This window comes from Dromaius novaehollandiae, chromosome 12 (assembly GCF_036370855.1).
Source record: "Dromaius novaehollandiae isolate bDroNov1 chromosome 12, bDroNov1.hap1, whole genome shotgun sequence".
Classification (NCBI taxonomy): domain Eukaryota; kingdom Metazoa; phylum Chordata; class Aves; order Casuariiformes; family Dromaiidae; genus Dromaius; species Dromaius novaehollandiae.
In genome coordinates, this window is record NC_088109.1 from 15,166,891 (window position 1) to 15,190,506 (window position 23,616).

The 23,616-nt window shown below is 47.1% G+C and overlaps 1 protein-coding gene across 3 annotated transcripts in view; it reads right to left on the reverse strand.

Moving 5' to 3' along the window:
- Window positions 1-23,616, reverse strand: part of GRIP2 (glutamate receptor interacting protein 2) — a 299,043-nt gene that overhangs the window by 61,873 nt on the left and 213,554 nt on the right. For all 3 annotated transcript variants that reach the window (XM_064518999.1, XM_064518998.1, XM_026093139.2), the window contains exon 2: window positions 3,063-3,143. In XM_064518999.1, coding sequence (XP_064375069.1) covers window positions 3,063-3,143 — 81 coding nt within the window. The remainder of the gene's footprint in view (window positions 1-3,062; window positions 3,144-23,616) is intronic.

Below are 23,616 nucleotides of genomic sequence, written 5' to 3' on the forward strand. Positions count from 1 at the left end.
AGGTGGGGAGGGTGGGATCCTGCGTTGGCAGGATCACAGCCACGTCAGAGGAGGGGGAAGCATGAGCTTCATTCATTCACTGCAGTTTCCCCACCCACCTGCACCTGGTCTAAGACAAACTTATTTCACATTGCCCACCTCATCTGCTGCTGGAATTGAAGACATTAGCCACTTGTAAAACAAAACCGGTTACATACGCACTGCAGGCCGTGATACATATGGTAGGGTCCGTTTTACGGCACATCAGCCCCATGCTTGCTGCACCAATACCCCTCCTCCATCTGCTGCAGGTGAATACTCTTTATCCTCCCTTTAGTTCAAGACAACATTCGTGTTTATTCACCACCTATGAATCAAACCAGATCTGATGCCAGTTTGGATCCCACCACAGCTCATCTCTGGGCTTTACAAAAGCAGTATCCCTAAATTATTTCAACTTCTGGATTTGACATGGAGGAAGGGCATAAGTGTGCGGGAGGGCCAGCACTGGCCCAAGGAAAGACCAAGAGCGCCGCTGACTTGGCAAACGCAGCTCCGCGTTAATCCACATGACGGCATTCGCACTCTTTGCTCGGAGGCCTAGCCCTGGGGCAAATCAGATGACTTTCATGCCTTGCCAGAGCCTCCTCGAAGAAGCTTTTGCAGAATTTGCCTACAACATGATTCGTTCACATGCACTGTCCCTGAGTACTGAAGTCCTACAGCAATCTTACAGGAGCAAAACAGCCTCCCTCGCGCAGGGCACCTTTCGCTGAGACCCCGCATGAGAAGGTGGTGAAGGGCATTGGCAGCGCATGGCAAACAACGCTCTCAAGGCTGTAGACTAAAACCCATGCTACAAAAGGCCAAGGAGGAGATCGTTTGCACAGCAAGCCCTACCAGGCTTTAATGAGATGCTCTGCTTGGAGAGGGAACGTTTCAAACCTTTCACACACCGAGTTTCCAGAGCAGTGAAGCAGGCTCTCTTAAACAACATATTGACACAGCAGCTCTGTGCTAGTGTCAGGCTCTCCCCTCAGTCCCTTTGACCATGAGAAAGCACGGCGTCCTTTGGCACCACAGTGCCTCATCTGTCCACGAGGCTCAGCTAGCGCTTTGCTCCTTCTGCAATGCCACTGTGCCACCAGAAATTGCACCTCACTTAAAGTCCCACCATGCACTACCTGTTTTGTAAAGCACGACCCCAAGACTAATCTCTGCACTTGATGAACGCGAGTGGGGAACCTCTTTGCAATCTAGCGCTGGTTTGGAAGGCATTCAGGCACTGCTGTGCCCCCGTTTAACACAGCAATAGCAGCTCATTGTAAAACGTCAGGTCCATAAAGCTCCTGCTCTTTAAACTCCAACAGTTTTGATCCCTTGCCAACTACAGTAACTTAGTTTTCAATTCCCCAACCCAGGATCTCAGGGGCTGCCAGAAACTTTGTGGGGGCTCCCCGCTGTGCTGGATGGAAAGCCATCCGGCACTACCCTGCAAATTTCCTCTCAACTACAGACATGACTGATCAACACAGATGGTGCCACAAGGGGAGATTATTAGCTCTTCAATGGGTTTAATTTTGATCCTTGATAAGTGCTTAAAATGAGAAGTCCCAGAGTGCAATTATCCATCTTGTGGGTTCAAGGGGAAATCACCACTCTGAAAAAAAGGCAAGTCCCCGAGATCAATCCATCAAGGTAAACAACAGGGGATGTTGACCAATACTGCTATAAATCTGCTGCTGGTATCACAGACGCATGCAAACAGGTAAGAGTGCTGGTTAAGCAGGGTCTGGTCCTTCAAGACCTTGTCTTTAAGTGCAAACAGCAGAAGCCCAAGACTGCTCTCACAGGCCACCCTAAGGCCAGCTTGGGGTTGCCATCTCACGCCGATGATGGCCAAGGGGACAGCCTGTTTTGCCCAGCACAGACAGGGGCTGGTTCTTCCAGCTTGTGCAGCTTTGTCTTCACACCTCTCTGCTCACGATGCTCCTGCCAAGGAATTGGGGGAAGGCTTTGGGACAGGACCAACGGGTAGGGAGCATAGATCCCCTCCATCCCTCTCTTTGGGAACCTAAATCTAACACCTACTCCATGATCCAGAGCCATTTCAAGCCCTCCTGACTCCTGCCAGCCTCATTTTCTCCACTGCCCCCCAGGATCTGCTCAGTCATGGATGCCAAGGTACTCTTTGTTGTTCAAAGCACCCTTGGGTGGGGGGAGCACCCCTGAATTTTGCCCTCTCTAAGGGAAGCTTTGAGCCAGGGCTGGTGGACAGACTCGCTCTTGCAATTGAGGAGTCACCCCCTCTCCACAAGGGCCCTGGGACGGCAGCAACACATCACAGCAGCCCTGATCACGCAGGGTAACCCTGGAGCTTGCCAAACCTTTTATCCTTCCTGGAGACTTTTCAGCAGCCCTGGAGGAAGTGCCACATCTGCACTGCTGCAACGAAGAAGAGATGGCAAAAGGGCTGTACTCCCTCCCTGACCTCTCCAGCACGCAAAAGCAAACTGGAGACTGTGCCATTAATGGTCAGAAGTTGAAGCCAAGTCCCAATCTTAACTAGGAAGCAGATGAATTGTCCAGAGCAGCCCATCCAAATCTGCTGACAGGCCACCGACAGACAAGACCTAGCACCAACATTTCTCTATTACCTCTTCAGGCCTCTGAGAGCTCTTCTGCATGGGAAGGGTTATATCACACAGCACTGTGCTGCCACTGATTAAAGTCCCACGTGCAGGGAAATGCGAAGCCAGCCAGCCACTGCCAACCTCCTTCCCAGCTCCCCGAGTCTGGATGCAGCAGTGCTTCTTCCCTCTCTCTTTGCTGTGATTTTCCTCCTTCGCAGGTGTAATCTCAGGGCGGGCACCAGGTCTTTCCTGGCTCATTTTAACTGCTCCAAACCAGACTGTGGATGCACCCATAATACACTGTTCACACTGACGCTGGTTATTACCACCCACTGCTGCCCTCCAGCAAAAGCCCCGCTCACCAATACACTGAAACGGGGGTAACTAGGTAAAGCCCAAGGGATTCCCAGGTGGGGTGGGGCAGGAGCAGGATGCGACCCCCTCCTTTACCTGGGATGCTTTGCCTTCTGGACACCAGGGCCGCGTCCATCCCACTGGAGTCCTTGCTCCCCTTCGAGTAAGGGCCATCATCTGGGAGCAGAGCAGACACAGAAGCTAACGTTAGTGCCAAAAGCAATAAACCAGTAACAAAACCGCAGCATTTCAAAAAGGGTCACCGTAGCTGGGATCACAACCCTGTCATGGACTGTAGGTGAGAAAAAACATTTCCAGCCCCTTGCACTGCCCTGTGTGGGCTCGCCTGCCTTTTAGAGAGGGAGGGAAAGAAACAAGAAACTGGTGGTGCAATAGCATTATCTGATTTATTTCTCTTGGAGCTAATCCGTCAGGAGAGAACAAAATTCCCTTACTCCTGTAATTATGGGGAACAGCTGAGGACAGAGAAAGCTGTGGCATTAGTCTCACAAGTTTTAAGCCTGTCATTATGCTTGTGAAGAAACTTACGGTCTTTGGAAATGGAGTAATACATCAGGACACTAACAGGGCACTAAATCACTATACTTGAATTCAATTGCCTATTCTTACAGATCCTATTATTTCAAAGTCACATTTTCCTGCTGCTGTTCCAGGTTCTGTACAGTACAGAGAGCACCTTCTCTTTAGGGAATTTTAAAAAAAAAAGGATAGAAAAAAGAAGAAATGATATCAGTATCAGCACTGTCCAACATCATTTGAAAGTTAAATGTTAAGTATTTAAATTTCTTTGCATTCTCCTATTGGTAGACTCCTACACTGCAGAGAGTTCATTTGCAGAGAAGTGAGCGTGCTGCCACAGATTTCATTGCCACACATCTAAAATGCCTGTTCGCTGTGGCATTTCATAAAAAGCTGAGCATTGCTGATCAATAATTTCCAGTAAACATGTAGTATCGAATAACTCCCGTTCTCAATAACTGGACTCCTGGATTGCCCTTCCCAACTCTCCAGGAGCTATGGAGGTGTAGAAGTTGCACGTGTTAGTTTAAATACTTGTTACTGCAAAACTCATCCACTTATTCCTGTCCCCAGCCCTTCAGTAACTTAAACATAAGTTACAGGGAAGTTTTTGTCTTGTTGTGTGCAAAGAGAACGACTATTTGTTCAGCCTTGTTCAGAACGAGTTTGTACCCAGAACAATCAAAATCGATTTTCAGTTTGCTGGCAGCCCTCTTCCTCCAATAACAGAAAAATTATAGTATTAATTGGATCACGGGTTGCATTTTACTACTAGGAGCTGCATTTCACTTGAGGCTTGAGCTTTTTTTTTTTTTTTTTTTTTTTTTTTAAGTCAGATAAAAATAAGTTTCCATCTTATCATCCATCCATCTTCCATCCATCACACAATTTTCAAAAAGGCACAATGCATTTTTTTGATTTAGTTTTAATTCTTGTTTCCCCAGCTGAAACGATTTTCACCAGTTGATGGTAGTCAGTGAAATGTTTTAGTTGACCCAAGTCTGCACTCTTAAGCATAAAAATTTCAGCTGAAAAATAAACACCCTTGAGTTTTTCAGCCCGGAATTTGCAGCCCATGAAGGGATAAGGAAGAGACCCAGCCCCTGGTCCCTTCTCCTCGGTCAGTTTGAGGGCTTTTCCATCACCATGAAACTGAAGATTTCTGATAAAACAAGAACTGGCACTTGCAACGAGACCACCACCAAACCACACCAAATCACTGCTGCCAAAGCACACTGACACAGGCACCCACGCCGCCGGGACCTCTGCAAGAGGAAGGGGAAGCGCAGGCAGGACGAAGCGATGCTGTCCCCCCCGGGGAGATGCAGCACATCCCTCGCTGCTGCCAGCTGCATGGGGCTGCAGAGTCGCAGCGAGCACCAAGCGGAGCCATCGATTTCAGATAGATGCTGGTACCATCTGGCCTCAAGAGCAGAAGGCTTGAAAATTAAATTTGCATTTTTAATGACAAGGATCCTGTGGGTGATGTGGAGACCAGGGACAAGGTTAACCTGGGTTTAATGACTCTGGACAGAACTTTGCTTGGGACAGTTTTGCTTCAGCATCCAATTTTTAAAAACCAAAGCAAAGCCGCCTGCCATCTCTTCTTCAGTAAATGTTTGATAGCGATAAATATTCAGAGCTCTGGCTCTCGTTCACCTGAATTTCTCTCTGGCAGGTTATTCCTAACGCCGCGTCCTCCTCCCTCCCCACCACCCCACAGAACTGCGAGTCGCAAAACGGGGACGGCCAAGGGGAGCCTAAGGCAGGCGACGTTTCCCGGTGGAGCCATCCGTTAGCTCGGGACAGCGCTCGGCCGCTCGCTCCCCAACGGCGTCGCGGGGCCAGGCGGCCGCTTGCTGCATGGGGGTGTTTTCACCTGCTCTGACACAAGGTAACGCGCCTGGGGCAAAGCTGCTCTGCCGCGCACGGGAAGCCGGCGTTCCCGGGAAACCGCAGAAGACGATTCGAAGCCAACTCGCTAATCTGTTGGCAAAGCAAAACAGGCAGCCATCTGCTTCGCATAAACACGCCGCCCGCGCGAGGCGGCTACCGGGGCCTCCTGCGCTGAACCTCCCCCTCGCAGCCCCAGTCAGCATCGACACGAAACCTCGTTTCAGTAAGTTATTCCCCCTATCCGGAGAACTTCAATAGCTACTGGCAAATGCCCCTCGGCTACCATTTTAGCAAGCAAGCAGGTTGCCCTCGCATTGCCAACAGCCGAGCGGCCAGGAACAGCCGCCCAAGCTACAGCCGCCGCCTGCAACGAGCCCAAAGCAAGGTCCCGCGCCGCGCGGCTGCAGCCGTCGCAGCCAGCACACAATCAGCACCGCCACTCCCCTCCCTCCTGGGCTTCTCCCTTCCAAACGCAGCTGATTATGCTAAAAACATGTGGCTTTTTTTGCTCATTAGCTGGCAAAAACGTTTGCACAGGAAAGGAAGCTGCCTCGCGCTGCCTGCGAAGTGCGAACTGGCACCGCTCGCAGGAGCGTCCCCGCCGGGCGGCTCTGCGCTCGCTTGCAGCCGCTCTCCTGCTCTGCCTCTCAAGCTGGTACGACTGGAGTCACCCTTCTTTGTTGTTTTTTCTTTGGGGGGGGGGGTCCTTTTTCTAAAAAAATAATAATAAAAAAAGGAATTTTAGCCCTTTGTGCTCCCTATTAGTAATTCCCCTGGCCAGCACAGCAGCTCGGCAGGGGAATTGCTGGTAAGCAGCCTGATTGCTCAGTCGGCCCAAACATTACCAAGCACAACAGCACAACCCAAGCACTGAAAATTCATGAGCCTCTCCGCTCCCTAAAACCAGGAAAATAACTTTTATTTTTTAAGCCCAGGCAGGTTCTTTTTGCAGGCACTCAGCGCTGGAGCCATTAAAGGTATATTTCTCAAGCTTTTTCCCTCACACCAAGCGGGCCAAAAATCTTCAAGAGAAAAACATCAAAAAGCGGTGGTTTTCAGGCAGTTGTGTTAATGCAGGCTCTAGATCTTTGAGAAAATAAGCTCCCTGAGTACTTAAGACTCTCAATAAAACTGAGGGCGCAACACTTTCCATACATTAACCCACGGAAATCTGTGCCAATATAGAAAAGTTCCTGTAAATTCTTTGATAACTTTTTTGCTATTTCGGTGTCTCACTAACACAGGGGAGAGAGGAGCTCCCAAGTCTCTGCCTCTGCGCAGGTAGCCCTAGGCTTTTTTTTTCTGCAGCAACAGTGTTTTTATAGCTGCATTATGTATCTCACGCAGTAATAAAACGAGGACATAATCCCACCTGATCCCCTCAAGAACAAACTTGACAGATGAAGAAAAAGGAGCAGGAACAACATCTGCGTGCTTCAGCTGAAGTAGCAGAGGTAGAGAGAAGGGAAGGTCAGGGAAAATCACAAAACTCAGTATCGCTGCCGGGAAACGCCAGCTCTCGGCAGTGCCTGACGCGCTGCTCCAGCCACTGCACGCGATGCTCCAGACCGGCCCCGCCATCCCGGGCTCACACTGCATTGCCCAGGTTTCCAGGCGAGACAGCCAGGGAGCCCGAGAAGGAGAAGAAGGGGTAATCTGGGGCTCATGGCAAGGTGAGCGACAGCCGTGACCGTGGGGAGCGCGCTGCGGGGCTGCGACGCCCAGAGCCTCGCGGCTCTGCTACTAACCGGCCCCGAGTCTCAGAGCCGGAGCTCTGCCGCGCGCTTCACAAACACCCTCCATCGCCTGCGCTCCAGCAGGGGCCACGGGGCACGAAGAACTTACCGTCACCTGCTCTGTCCCCAGCAGGACCACCCCTCCCTGCTTTTTCAGTGTTTATTGTTTTGGGAGGATTTTCTACCACAGCCTACTTTTTGATGGAAGCTGACCCAATCTGTGTATTTTTTTTTTCCTCTTTTAAGAACTGGGGTATTTATAGAAAAAACAAGATGCTCCATGTGCAGCAGGACTCGCTCTCCTAATTTCCCACGGCTGTCTCTGATGTGGATTCTCTCAGGTCTAATAGTAAGGTTGAACTTACCTCCCCGCCTTTCCCTGCTGAGAAAAAGATTTGGGGGTGGACAGAGTTAGGACACTCAAAACCAGCGCGACCCCCCGGTGCGGCATTGTGCCAGGGACAGAATTGCTCGCGGCCTCTCCCCGGAGAGCATTTCTCCCTTCTCCAGACAACAAAGCGGGAAAATGAGGAGGAACAGAAATGGAAGATGATAAACTAAATTAACAAAAAAAAAAAAAAAAAGGACAATGGCTCTAATCATCTCTAAGCATCCTCATACATCATCTTGCAGACATTCAAGGTACCTGAGGCCTCGAATCCGATCGCTTTGCTAGCAGAGTTGTTGCAGCTGGTACATTTTGCACTGCTCCAGCTAGCCTAGATTTCAGTCACATCCTAAATAACGGCACTTCCAAAACTTCCTTCAATAACATGCCCCTAGTCCAAACGGAACCATGATTGTTGCGCTGGAAAGAATGAAAGGCGGCATCAAGGAAGTGAAAAGCTTATTTTAGAGGAGAACAAAATCAGCTGCTTTGGCTTTGTATTAACACTTAGTCTGGGGGAAGGTTAGGAAGAAGGGAGAAGGTTAAAGAAAATAGTTTTTAATAAGAGAAAAAATCCAAATGAAGCCATTCTCTTTTTGAACAAATATCATTTTTATCCAGAAACTGTTTTTCCCCCCTCGGCAAAAGTTTAAATAAAGCTCTTCCTAAAGACATGCGACAATAATCCCTATAATCAAGCTGTTGCTAGCCCATTGATTCACAGGGGCCAACTACATACGTTTAAATCACATCCTATCTGACAGGAAGACCACAGCTTCCCTAAGTTAGGGATCCCCAAGCTTACAGAACAGTTTAACCCATCTGTCGCCCAAGCCAGTCCACCTTGCAGCCTGTCCGAGATGCCCCGTCAGCCCCTGGCTTTCCCCACAGGGAGCAAATGGGGAAGTCCTGGGTCAAATTCTAGCTCTGTAGCAACCAGCAGTAAAGCTGACTTCAGTAACACCAGGATTTCACTCAGTTAAACTCCCAACGGGACGTGCGCGCAGGCATCAGGAGCTTCTGACATCAGCAAGGTCTCAAGCCAACCTATGTCAAAAGAAGAAAAAGCTTCCTCGGAAAGAGCACTGATTTAGGAGTTCATTACCCCTGCCCGTGAGGGGGGAAAGGGAAGGGTTTTTTTCATTTAGAAGGGTTATAAGTCTATGTTATTAACAGAGATCACCTCTTAATGAAAATTGGCATTGGCTAAATAAGATTCGGTGACAATTAGGCTTGCTGTCTGCAAGTTGTTCAAATTCCCCGATTGGTTTAAGACAGTTCCTGCAGCGAAAGTGCATTAATCCACTGGGAAGACCAAGAGGTAAAACCTCCCATTTGTTTAATGGAAAAAAGACAGTTGGAGACAGTTATTTTGCCACAGGGTAATTGCTTTCCTTGTTTAGAGAAACGAATACTAAAACAGCGTTAAGAACCAAAAGCTGTTCATGCTAACGCAAGCTGGTCTTTTTTTGCTAGAATAAAAGCACGAGGTTGGTAGCAGAACTCAAATGACTAAAACTAAGCGTGATTTGATCCACTTCAAAGAGAGTTATTTCTTTAAGTCAGAGGAAGCATTTATCTGTAGTCAGATAAAGAGCAGTCGGGGTGCATAAGAGTGGGTCAGGTAGCTAGCGATAATTCAAATTGCAGCCTCCTGGGAGGTAGTCTCCAAGGCCCAGGATTTTAAAGACCTATGAGTGCCTAAAGATGCAGACATGCACTTGACAAATGGACTACAGGCATGCATCTGATTCTTTAGGCACCTAACTACCTTTAAAAAGACCTGTCTCTAACAGGTTTGGGAGGATTTGCAAGTTGTCATATTACTAGAAAGGGAAAAAAGACAAATATCTTGCATGAGTTGCTGATCTACTCAACTGCATCTGCCAAGAGTTCCTCCTGTGCCTCCGCTCCAGGTCACTGCACACAGGAGCCCCCATTTCCACAGCCAAAGGCTCCCATCCTCCTCAAGCCTTCCTCACAAGCTGGTTTGAGACTTCTTCCAAGCGATTAAATCCAAAGCTCCTGAGCCCCTTGGAAAATTTGTACATGAGTTCGTTAAGCCCAGTGCAGATGTTCAGTTCTTTTCCTATCTCCAGAAATCCACTGCTCCGGCTTATTAGATAATAGTAAAGCTAAAAAATAAACAAAACCCAAACAAACGGACGAAAAAATCTGCCTGTGATTTCCAGGCTGTTTTTCTTAGAATACTGCAAAAGTTGAGCTAAGGTTCATGAATCTGTCCTAGGCAAAACCAGCCCCAGCATACAGCAACTAATATGCTGACTTCTTAGGCAAAACAGCCCATGCTCTTGTGGAGTGCTTAAAAAGAAAAAAAGATTATTCTGCTTTGGGATTCTGCAGCACAATTTCATTTTTATGACACCATTTTGCTCACTGAATCCAAAAAAACCAAAAAACAAACCCCAACAGCAGTGTTTGCTTCCATTTTATTCTCTGGGAGGTTGGTCGGGGCATTTGGAAATAGGCTGGTTTGACAAACCGGTGCACGTCCTGGACCTCATCTCCAACTCCACCAGTCCCGTGGAGATGTTTCCAAAGCCCCCACAGGCACTAGGCAGCGAGATCCTCCCACGGGAGCTGCTCAGACCTAAATGGGGTTTGGAAACTCTTCTCCCCCTCTGCTGCACCATGAAGATTTTGAAAAAAGTTCTCCCCTTATCAGTGTGTTCAGTCAGAAACAGACCAAGTTATTTTGGGAGCAGCCCCCTTCTCCCCCCAGCTTCATAAATACATGTACCAACAAATTTGTGGTACACACGATGGAGGCTGCCTGTCACTAAGAAAAACCCAGTATTTTTCCTTTCATTGGAAATAAACCTCCATACAGCAGATATTCATGAATTACAAAGATGATAGATGAGGGCTGGAGGGAATGCTTTCTCTTCGATTTCTCTTACGACAAATTTTCTAAGAGCACAGCCAAAGAGGAAGGCTGGACTGTATAATCACAGAACAGCCGGGGTTGTCAGGGTCCTGTGGAGATCATCTGGTCCAAACCCCCTGCTCAAGCAGGTCACCTAGAGCAGACTGCCCAGCACCACGTCCAGTCAGGCTTTGTGCATCTCCAAGGATGGAAACTCCACAACCTTTCTGGGCAACCTGTTCCAATGTTCAACCACCTTCTATGTAAAGAAAGTTTTTTTCTAACATTTAAAAACAATTTCTAATATTTCTAGATAACTGCACTTGCTGGAACTTGCCTCTAAGAAGAAAACTGAACTTTCTTCCTTGCCTCTAAGAAGAAAACTGAACTTTCTCCCCAGCAGTGTTTTTCAGCAGACATCAGAACTAAGAACACCAACGACCTACAGAGATGTTAAGAGAACCCTATTCCTGCTCCTCTGAAGTGATCCATTTGTTTCCAGAAAACATGCAAAGCAGGTCAGAGCAAGTCTTCAACACAGTGATGAAACTTGAAGCAGGTGCCCTTCACGTGTCCTTGCAATGAACCACAGAGCAACGTTGTCCTCGCCACTCCAAGGAGCACCCATGGGGGCTGTGCGCCAGACGGGCAAGCCATACCCCTTTCCACTCTGCACCTAACGATGGTGCCCTTACTCTTCTCCCCGCGGCTCACTACAGCTCCTCTGAGACAACTCCAGCCCCAACTGTCTTGAGCTCCCCTCTGAAGGCCAATTTTTTCTAAAGACAATTACAAAGTCCTAGCTACATCTGGTAGGAGAAAGGTCCCAAGAGCATCATCAAAGCACTTACAGTAGCTGTGGCAGCTACGCTGTGACACCGCTGCGCTCCCTTCCCCAAGGATGGGAACATGCCCCACCGACCGCAGTTTCTTCAGGCATGAAACAGATTTTCACGTCATCTCCTCCATCTATTTGTACAGTCTCTTGGTATCCAAGTCAGAGAAAAGTTGTCTAAACTTTGAGGTTATTCCAGGAGGACGCTGTACTACTTAATTCCCCATACACACAGCGCACATTTCATCTCCCCCGAACCCCCACTCCTTCCCTTCTTTTCTTCTAAAGCCTTTATTCAGTTATCTACCAACCCTCCTAAGGCATGTATAATTTCATAACCACCTGCTACTTTATTCACAGGAAACAGATCTATAAAAGATACAATAGCCTATTGTTCAACAGAAAACTCCATGCTTTGTTCCTCTATTTTTTTCATTTTAATAAGAAACCAAAATTACTTTTAAAGGAACAATTTGTTTCAAGCAACCATTTTCAACCAGAAATGATGCAGATAATTATTTGCATAGCAGTAGCCTTTATGAGACCCAGATATGGGCCAGAACACGCCAGTGTTATCAAGCAGGTTGTCTTCCAAGGGATACCAGAATATAGCTCTTGCTGTCTGCCAGCTCTCAGCATAACATATATATATATAACACTTGAGAAAGAAGGCTCCTGTTTCCCATAGCAAAGCAGGGAGAGAGCATCAGCATTTAGTGAACCTGCAAAAGATCTATATTTTTGTGCAAACCCCCTTTTAAGCTGGCTCTGCAGAGAAGCCAGGCTTTGGAAAGGCTTCACATCAACTTTAACAGGATATTAAACACCTCCCAAGGACTGATCCAAGTCTGATCTGATAAGAACGAATTGGACCAGACTTGAAATGCCAAGATCTGGTATTCCTCATACTTTCTTTAAATATACAGCATTCTATTATGAAAAAAAAACAAAAACAAAAGGGGAAGAAATGAAAAAGACATGATTTAAGAATCTGCAGTCAACCTGCCATTACAGTTGTGTCTCTTATATACCAGACACTGCTACAATGCACTGTCTGTCATCTGTTATTGCTGTGGAAGCCAGCCACACAGTAACTTTATTTACCTAATCAGCATGTCTGATGGGATGTGCAATACAGGACCTGGAAGCAGTTGTTTGTTTCCATTCAAGCTGTACCGAGACACAGAGGAAAAAATACTTTTAAAAGTGGCTAGAATTTATTATTAAATCAAGCTCCGTGTTTTAGCTTGGTTTTCTAGGAAAACTAATTTCACATGCTGCCTGTATGTCCATCCATCTACCGTCCTCTTGTGTCTCTGGAACCCATTGGCCAGCATCAACCAACTTCAGAGGAGGGGTAGTGGCCCAAAAGAAGATTAGAGTCTCATCACTTTCATTAAAATTGTGTTCTGAACAGGAGAGGCCCAAATTAGTGCTCTCAGCAAAGCAAAGAAGTCCACTGCGCAAACAGCTCCACACTAGCCACAGCACCCACTTTTCCGTGGTAGGGATAAGAGTAAGGGATAGTGGATGCAAAGGCTGTAGGAAATAAGGCTTCATTTGCTCTTCTGCTCACAGAGGAGCTTATGTTGTTCTTCTAAAGTAGCCTGGGGTTTTTTTCTTTCTCTAATTTAAAAATATCAGGGACAACTCTGTCCTCATTCTGGTGAGGATGTGCTTTGTGTGTTAAGTCAGGTTTATTAAGGGCTCCTTGAAGGAGGGAATAGGCTGGGTCTTTAGTACAGATAGCATTTTCCAAATGAAAAAAGTAGACATCTTCCCTTTTATCTGTCCCTTCCGAAGCATCTTCTTAAAACTCCAAAAACCAAAAGGTCCCTTTTGCACCAGGGAGCCCTTCCTGGTTCACTTCTTTTCAAGCACTCCTCAGCAAGATCTGGATTTCCAGTGTTAAAAAGGGAAAATAAGAGAGAAAAGGGGAGAGAGTCTCCCTTCCCGCAGTCCTTCCCACTGCTTTCTGACAGCATTTTCAGATAGCTTCCTTGGTTTATATTTATGAGCAACTCACTGGCAGGGGAAACGACGCAGACTCTCAGCCCCTTGCAGGTCACATTTGCGCACACACACATTATACACAGTAATTTTGTGCATGAGAGATGAGAATAGTGCAGAAACCAATTCATTGAGATTATTATTTCTCACTGGTTCTAGTTCTTGAAATAATGTTATTAAAGTTACATTTTCCAGTCAATCTGGCAATTTCTCTTATTAAGCAGCGTAGGCTGTATGGGGGAGAAGCCAGCAATAAGCTAGGAAGATGAAATATCACTGATATACTGATTGTGTTATCTGAAGAAACCACCTTTCAAAAGTAAAACTAAAGAGGAGTAAGATACTTTTTCAAACCAATCTTTCATGAAAGTTATCCAAGTGAGCAATTGTAATACGGTGAGAAGTGACCAGTAAAGTCTAAAGCCATTTGCGAGGAAGAATGCCTCTCCAGCGACAACCGGGTCTACTGGTGCGTGCAACGGGCAGCAGGAAATCCCAGCCAGCAGCGGAATACAATCCTCCCCGTTAACTCCAAGCAAGCTTCCAAACTTCTTCGATACGGAGATGGATAAGAAATGCAGCCTCCTAAATTCAAACCCTGCAGCCTTCCCCCCCCCCCCCTTTTTTTTTTTTTAATCAACAAATGCCATACTAAGCATCTCTGGAGCAAAATCAAATAAAAAGACAAGTCTAGTGCAGCTTTTCACCAGAGAAAGACTGGTGCCATCTAAACCTAATAGCCACTATTACCTGCTTGTTTGAAAACCTTAGTCAAAAAAGTGAAAACAAATTTTGTTTTAATGAAAAACACCATGACTGCTTTCACTGCACAGGGTTTACCCCAAGTTCCCTCCTAACTGGGACAGTTTTTCAAAAGCTATGACAGAAAGGGAACATTTTTATTTTTTGATACATCAGTAGTTAAAGCCAAAAAATGTGTCACTTCGCAATACAAAACGTTTTTTTTTCTGAGCAGCAAAAGCCTCTTCTTTATGAAAAAAGAAAACCGACAAACTCCAAACCCTGATTAATCCAGATCTGTCTCACCTAACAGCGGGCTTAGAGTCACAAAGCTCCAGGGAGGAGAAGGGGAGACCAGAATCAGCCCCCATTTGCAGTGCTGAGCACCGAGCGCACTCGTGCCACAGCCTGGGCGTGAATCCCCGGCACAAATCAACAGCTTGGAAATGGCAGAAGAGGTGGGAGACGCCAGCGCTCCCGCCTTTTGAAATGGAGATCAATTTGCTGCAGCGATAGCGGTAAATTCTTTGACCTATTTTGTCTTCTACGAGCTCCCTTTGGTCCCTATGATCTTCACACTAAGAAGGGTACCTGCTGTCTCCCATCCTCCAACGTCTCCATCAAAGCGCTGTCAGCTCAAGAGGTTGTTAACTTCCTGATGGAGAGAAACCCGCCTCTGGTTTGGGGGAAAAGCCTCCTCCTGATCTCCGTGGTGGACGTGTGCTGAGAAGCCTCCCAGGGAGGGAGGGAGCTTCAGAAGCACGGTCCAGTTCACGTGCCGAAGGGAAGGGGAGAAGGCAGCTCCCAACGCGGGAGCACCTACGTGGGAGGAGAGTACGTAGCTCCTTAAGAAGAGGTCGGAGGGCCAGAAGTTGGACAGGGAAGCGGCAGCACTCGAGCCTCAGTGTGGGAACACGTGTGTCCTCCCCATGAGAGGAAGCGACATCCGCGACACTGAGGTACCCGGTGGCTTTTCACTCCTCTTAGAGCAGGCAGTGGCCAGGGCAGAGAAAAACCCACTGGATTCAGGGGAGAGGAAGGGTAAAGCAGCAGCAAGACGCCGTGCCAGCGAACAGCTTGATAATCTTTTTTTGATGAGGGGACCGTTAAAGTTGCAACACATCTTTTTTTGTTTGTTTGTTTTACTCCTGTAGTACTTCCGAGAGAGTCCACGCTAGCCATGTAAAATAAGTGCTCCCAAGAGCACACATAAAATTTTAGTGCCTGCGCTAGATTTACAGCATGCTATGTGGGGCTCGGCTAACGGCGGTAAACCAATCTCAAGGAAACCTTCTAGGAAAGGTAAGTTTTTGATAACGATGGGATGGGGAAAAAACCCTCTTACAGTGAATCACACTTTCTCTGCTGATCTATTAGAGAGGCTCAGCTTGACATCAGCAGCCCCTGCTCGCGCAAGGCTTAACAAGGGGCCGGCGCCGGGAGCCTGGCCGGGCAGCTGCGAGGGAGGTCGCCCTGCCCCTGCCCAGGCTAGCGCCGTCTCCCCGCTCCTCATCACAAGCCTGCGCCAGCTCTGGGAGCAGGACCAGAAAAAGAAATGAAGAATCAAATCTGGGAGATTTGCTGTGCTGGGTCAAGAGGTGGCTCAGATCGATGCAGGATCAATCGCAGTGCCAACAGCGGCAAGCAAGCCCACACAAAACGCAAGAAAACAGAAAACCCCAAGCAAATGAGGCAGCAGAAGAGATGGGCTTCAGTGCAATAACATTTAATAACAGCATGAGCCAGGGACCAAGGGGTGAAGTGAGAAAACAGATATAAATAAAACCTAAATGATGCCGTCAACACCGGCACAAAAAACAAGAGTGAAATGAACTATGAGAAGCGGATATCAAAGCTGTCCGTGACACCATTTGTTATGGCACTGATCTTATCATCTCGGCTAGACTACAACTTCAAGAGGGGTAATGGAAAATCAGCACAGTTTGGTGAAGCAGGACCATCGTGGTTAAGAGAAGCCCAAAGCCGGGCACATGCACAGTGACCTGCTCGGGGGAGCTTGTCCAGCTCTGAGAGGGGTCCCTGACCGTGGGAAGAGAATAAAATAGATTGACCCAGCAGCGATGAGAGGTAGCAAGTCACCAGCCTTCTTTTGAAAGGGGTGACCTATATCTTCAACAGCTTTTTCCAGCCCGCCATGGGCCAAGGCCACTAGAATTTCTCACAAGTAGGTCTGCCAGCGACACTGCAACGGGGCAACCACCCAACTGGACCCCCAGCCCATGTTGAGGCTCCTGAGGCTTGGGAACCCTTCTAGGAGGACTGCAAAGACAGCTAGTGAGAGACGGCATCACATGGGATGACATTCAATGCAGTAGTTGCAAATCAGGTGCTTTATCCTGGATTTGCACTGCATTCTGAAGCAAAGTGCTTAAAAACCACTAGGAGTCAAGAAATGGGGAATAAGTTGCAGACAGCATTAACTTAAAAATAAAGAAAGATTTCCGGCACCCATTTAGACTTGTTTCCAGCTTATCCACAAAGCTCCACTAAATCTTACTAAGACTTAATTCCCATAAATGTGCTTCTCCCCCCAGTGTTTAGCTAAGTAGCAATGTTTCAAAAAAGTAAATAGCAAATCGTGGGAGTTGGATTATTCATTCATGTGGTAAAAGCCATTATATATGAATATATACAGATGTTCCCACTTCACGACTGATCTAAACATATGTAGATTTTAGACTCTGACACACAAACCATCCATTATGCAATGGCCCGTGTATGCGTCTGGGCTGCTTTTATCCTAGACTGTGTCAGGAGGATTCACAGGAGCTGTAAGAGAGATGGAATAAGCTTATAGATAAATGACTAAGGAAAGTTTATGCAAGAGGCTTGCTGAAAATGAAAGGAGAAGGGAGAAGAGGAGAAATCAAAGAGTTGGGGAATATCAGATTTATAAGGACAACAAGATGAAATAAGAAAGTTTCAAAGCTCGAAGTTCCTTGATGCTGGAAGTGGTTTGGTCTCACCCCCATCAAAATAGCTGTTAAAAATCAGCGAGTCCCTGAATTGCCCATTAAATCTAGTCTCCCACAAGCCCTGCTCCTGTTACCGCCCCTCTTGCTTTCTCTATGAGCCCCAGCTGGGACAGCCGTCCCCCCGCACCAGCAGGGAGTGGGCCGGCTCTGCTGACTCCCCATCCTCCAAAGAGGCTGATGCTCAAAGACCAGCACAGCACCATCGTGACGAACACAAACATCCGTATAGTATGAAAGATGGATAAGGCCGTGCTCCAGCAGGGTTATTAATGCACTCCAGCTGTTTTACGTATCTCCCTTCATGCAAACACTTGTGCCGGTGCTTTACACTGCACGGGCGATGCAAAGCAGGTGGAGAACCCGCTCTCGACCACAGCCAGCACAATAATTCCAAGAGGCATGGAAAATCCTTGCAAAAATCAGAACACACTGCTGCAAGCTGGCCTCTGCTATCCGCTGAAAGGCTCAGGAGATCCTCACGCTTGTGAGCACCTTTCTGAACAAGCAGGGACAGTCTTGGGCTTTTCAGGCTGAAATCCTGCTCCTTGCAGGACTCGGACCCCTACCTTCTCCCCACCCCCTGCAATCCAAGGCCGAGCACAGTTAGAGAGGAACATATATCTGAAAAAATGCAGCTAGGAGTTTTACAGCTTACACAGGGTAGGAAGTGGCAATGAAATTGGGGAAAATTCAGGTGTAACAGAAGACCGCAGGGTACTGAGGAGAGAGAAGACTCACGTGATAGCCTCTCACCCGTCGAGAACACACACCGTTAAGTGTAATGCTTCACATTATGGTTCCCAAATATGCACTTAATTTTGATTCAACAAGGCACTTACGTTAATAAAAATTAAAACCAGCAGGTTCTGTCGAGTGTGTAATAGATGTGTGGAAGAGTAATGCACGCAGGTATTTCTAAAATTAACCACAAACAGTAAAACCATCTGACTGCTTTCCAACTCCAGCAAAGTCTAGGGAACGCTTCATAAATCACTGCCTATCACTCGACACGTGCACTCTGCCGAGGCACGCGAGGCTGCGCGGTACCCGTATGACCCCCCCACCACACCGTGTCTGCAGCACAAGGCAAAGGAAAATCCTTGGCATCAGGCTCCTCCTGTACCCACCTTGCCAACCTCTAGATGGAGTCCGGATGTCTCCGGGAGCAGCTAACGCCATGTACTTACCTCTCGCCACTGCTTACCCAGCACCAAAGGCAGCTGCCAAGTAACAGAGTTTTAGACGAGTGTTAAAGTCTGGGGGTCACTGCTGTAAAGTGACAGCAAGAGAGCTGAGCACGTGCACAGGGAGGAGAGAGAAAGATCGGCCTTGTGAACATTAGATACAGCAGATCCATTTAATGATTAAACGCATATGATTGTTTGCTTATAAAATGCAGTGTCACATAAATCTGCTAGGAGCTAATTGCCTATTATAGCTCATGGTGCTGCTTGAGTCGGCTGCTGAATGATAAAGGGACTTATAAAAAGGAGAGAAAGCCAGTGGCACTTCACTTGTTAGCCGGAGCCGCAGACTCCAAAAGGTTTTGTTTTCCAGTTTCTGCAAGGCGAACGCTTATCACAGCTCCGGCTAATTGATGGGATCCATCTGCTGAGCTCACCTGAATGCGAAGGATGGGGATAAAAAGAACCAAGGGGGGGGGGGGGTTCCCTTGTTTTTTGTTTATTATTATTAATAATAATAAACATACCTCTCTTTCTTGCTCTTCCCCAGCCTGACAACATCACTGCAGCTACTTGACTATCATCGCCTCTCTGGGGCCTGTCTGGAGCTGGGCAATGCTCAGCCACCGCCCGACAGCAACAGCAGCGAGAGGGAAGGAAAACTTCAGCGCAAGCGGAGAGCTGCACGCTGCACGGCAAGGGCAGGAGAGGAAGCAACGGACTGCGGGGCGAAACTTGGCTTAGGTGCAAAATGGGGAGCAAGCAGGGGAGCGCTCTCTAGGTCAGGCACCTCCAAACCTCCTCCTGATTTTGGCTCTACAGGCTGGCAAGAGAGAGAAGTCACCTGGGACACTTGGTCCAGATCTACAAAAAGTACCTGCGCATCTTTCCACTGATCTCTCTGGAGGTCAAGCACCTCCTGTGATGCTGTGCCCCGACTTGCAGCTAGTCCTCTCCTGCCCTGCACACACTTGGTTCCCGCAAGCGACTCCATCGTGTGCTCTGGAGGAGCTGGCAGAGGACGGACCTGCAGGAATCTCCCAGAGATGCCCTTCTCCAAACACATCCTTGCACCGGGGGAGATGAGGACGACGAGCTGCGGGGCCGTGGTTTTGAGGTATTCTTGCAGTACGGATAACAGAGCATAGCGTTACATGGCAGGAAGGAACATGGTGTGTTTACACAAAAGGTTATATGGGGAATGCCTTAAGTTATTAAAAAAAACTTTAGCAAAATACATACATTCGTCTTATGCCAAGAGTTTAATCCTACCCAAGTGGCATTACATTTCATATTAAAAAAAAAAAAAAAAGTTACCCTTGATAAATCACAGGGGCAGGAACAGGCTACGGGCTGAAAGATCCACCTCTAAGATGGCCTGGTAAGGATCAGCCATCACCCAGAGCAGGGCAGGAGGGGGCCTATGCTACCGGCACGGTGGAGGGGCGGATTTATTGCTGGGACAACTCCACCAGGGTTGGGGACACTACAGTGGGGACCGGTTACAGCACAGGAGCAACAGGAAAACTGAGCCCTTCAGCATTTGTAACACGTGTGGTTGCTGAAAGACAGAGGAGCAGGCCCCTGCCTTAGGGGGGTTATTTGGCTGGGCAAAGCACCTGATGGAGCTGCACCCTCACACCTGCCCCGGGTCTGCCAGGGCAACAGCTCCCGCGGAGGAAGGGGCTGCCCGCGCTGCTCCTGCAGGCTGCGGGGCTCCGCGCGGGTGGGAAGAACGAGGCAGAGCCTGGGAGGGAGGAGTTGCTCAGCGATTCGGGTGAGCCGGGTCGTTTAACAGCTGCGGATGACTTGGTGCACGAACCACGCGGCACGCGAAGGGTGCGACAGGAAAACATTCGCCGCGTTGCGGAAAAGAAGTTACTGCTGCAGGTCTATGGAAACAGCCATCCCGCAGGAATGGGTCCACACCAGCGTCCCGGCGCGAGCCACAGCAGGCTTAAAAGCACAGCTGCCACATGCATGCCAAGCCCTGCTCCAAAGCCGCGCTCCTCCAAAGCACACCCCGAGCGTGCCCAGGAGAGCCAGCTCTGGGGGTGCAACAGAGACTCGCCCCACGGGTCCTACCTAGGTTATCTGGGAAACGCAGCACATTATTGAAAAAACTTCAGCGAAATACGCACATTCATCTTACACCAGGCATTTAACCCTACCCAAATGGCATTGCATTTCATAAAAAGTCACCCTCGATAAGTCACAGGGGCAGGAACATCCCTCAGGTAGGTCCTGCCTCCCTCCCCACCTCCAGCCCCCAGAGCCGGGCAGACGCAAGATCAGGAACCCCCCTCCCCTCCTAGGGAGGAGGAGGATGTGATGAAGGATGAGGATGCAACAAATCCCATTTTCATCCTTACGCCAGCAGAGCTGGGAGCCAGATCTTGCTCATCACAGCGCAAGGTCCTGCCTCCCCGGACAAGAGTGTGCTTACTCTTTCTGTGACTGCTCTGCGACCCTTCTTGCCTCGATGCCAATATTGCTCTCCCCAGACCCGAGTCAGCTCTTAACTTACAGCTTCATTAGGATATACACACAGAGTGGTAATTATATACGGAGACTGGAAGCTAGAGTACTACCAGCAAGAAAACCACAACTCCTTTCACCTTTCTAACATAATTTCACGAACTTGCACAACAAGAAACAGATCAGCTGTGAGGCATGATTAAGTGGGACCATCTCTTCACGTCTCAGCTTCACTAAATAGCTTCTGCAAGGCCATTTTGGGACTGATATGCAAAGCAAATTAACAATGATTTAACAAAAAAATATGATATTCCATCTTTTCATGGTTTCCAGGTGTTAGGACCAATTTACTTCACAGCAATTTTCATTTCTGGTCCTTTTTTTCCCCTCCTACCCACAAAATCCTGCAGCTGCCAACTATGTTGGCATCTACAGCAGCTAGGAAACGAATTTCCCTGTGAAGCAAATTCTTCCAGGATGAATTGAATGAAGGCAGAGCTCATAATTGCACATTACTGAAAACATTTCTGATAAAAAAACTGGGGAGATATTTTTATCCACATCTCCAGTTGAAAATTGCTGGGAAAGATGCTTTTGAAAAGCCATCGTCTCCAAGCATGTAATTATCAGATCCTTGAACAAAAACACACGGTCAAAGGAAAAAAAATTCTCATTAAAATAAAAAAATTGAGGATGGCAATTGTTGGGAATGGAAGAAGAGAAATTCACGTAACCTATCCTTTGTGATTTTGCACGTCGCTAAAGTTACCAGACTGATTTGAGAATCCACAGATTAATAAATTAGGCAGATGAGAACATTCAGCTTGGCTAGTAATTTTTCTTGTTATAAAGGGAATAATAATAAAAAGAATAATCAGAACCAGACTGGCAGTCAGACTGTCACAGAACCCACATTTCCATAACTCCCACGGAAGCACGCTTGTCTTGAAAAAGTATTCTGCCACCTTGACTAGACTAGACAGCCATAAAATGACCCAGGGGTCCTATCCTAGCAAGGCTTAAGACCATGCACATACCCTGATGGGATTACTCACATGCTAAAAATTATGCCGTAGCTGAACTGACAGCTGAAGAGACCCTTAAATGTTATTATGCCTGGTAGCATTCAGTTGTCAATTGGCGAACCCTGATAAATATTTATTTTTGCTCTACTTCCTCTCCTCCAGATCTGCAACACCACCTCCTTCCTGATTTTTATTACTTGTTAGCTTTAATTGTTCCTTTTATTCGTAACACCTACTCTTGCCCAAACACAAAGGCACAGGCACCCTTCCCTCCTCTGAGCTCCCTTGTACCTTCTTCTGACTTTCTGCTAGAATTTCATTATTTCCATCCTTGAACTAACTAGACAGCATTACAAGCAATAAACATTGGCATCCACATGCAAATATCAATTTTAAAATTCCATTTTCAAAGGAAATCAAACCCTACATGCCTTAACATATGCACACGCTTTGCCCTAACATACGCATACGTTCAGCTTTAAAAGAGATGCAATATTGGAGAGCGGGCAAAAATATTACAAATCTATCGCCTTATCTTCAGTTCCTGGAACTGATCATCTATTTGTGAGCTGCTAGAAGAAAACTAGGAGGGCTAATCTCAAATCTGGATCTACCATGACTAAGTCATGCCCACCCAATTTCTAGAGCAACATTTCTGGGTGGATGGAAAACGCGAGTTGCAAGGAAGTTCTGTCTGAACACGAGGAAAAACTTCTTTCCTGTGAGGGTGACTGAGCACTGGAACAGGTCACCCAGAGAGGCCGTGGAGTCTCCTTCCTTGGAGATATTCAAATGTAGATGCAGGGTATCTCAATTTTAGAAATGCTTCTGACATGATTTCACATGCTATTTTTATAAGCATGTTTGGGAACAGGATACAGATGATTATGAAGTGTATGCAAAACTGATTGGAAAACCACACACTGAGAAAAGTCATCAGTTGTTCACAATCAGAAGGGAAGGATGTATTAAATGGAGTTCTACAGGGGCCCATCCCGAGCCTGGTAACAGTCCAGCTTTTCATTAACGACCTGAATGATTGCAGAGAGATTGCACTTATTAAGCTTACTGACAATCACCAGCTACGAGGGACTGGAAGTAGGCTGGAAAGCAAACTTTTAATCCAGAATGACTCATACCTGTTTGACATTGATCTGAGAAAACAAATAAGCAATTCAGTAGAGATGCATGCAAGTTACTACACCTGGGCAGGAGCAATCAAATGAACAAATAAAGGATGGGAAAAGCAATCTAAATAATAGTTTTGTGGAAGAGGCTCTTCAGATGCTGTGGATCACAAACCAAACACAAGTCAACAGTGACATGGCATATGCAAGAAGAGCAAATACCTTAGTGGTACATTATAATGATGGCTAGAGCCTGCAAGAGCTGTGAAATCATTTTTTCATTTTACCCATCATTTTACTCATCACAACGTCCAGATTTGGATACCACAGTCCAAGAAAGATGTGGTCCAGCTGGACTTCATTCTGATTAGGTCAATGCAGTCTGGTCAGACATCTAGAAGACATCTTATCAGACTAGGTTGAAGTAAGATGAGTTGTCTATCCTAAAGAGAAGAGAGAGGGGAAAGAGAGAAAAGGTTATTACTGTCTTCAGACATTTGAAAAAGTGATGCACAGAGTGAAGGAGTAATCTGTTCTCCCAGTTAGGACAGGAAAAGCTTTTCTTTAATATTAAAGTTTAGTGAAAAAACTGGAGTTAATGTGGAGTCTCCAGCATGGCTGTCTTCAAATGCAAAGTGGACTAACAAGTAACATTGGTACAGTTGATACTAGTTCAAGGCAGAGGAATGGCCCAAACTCAGTGACCCTTTATTCTCTCTGCCCAGTTTAGGAAAAAAAAAAAAAAAAAACAAAAAAAAACACCCACAACTGTGATTGTGTCCCAGACCCAAAGATGTCTCAGTTGCT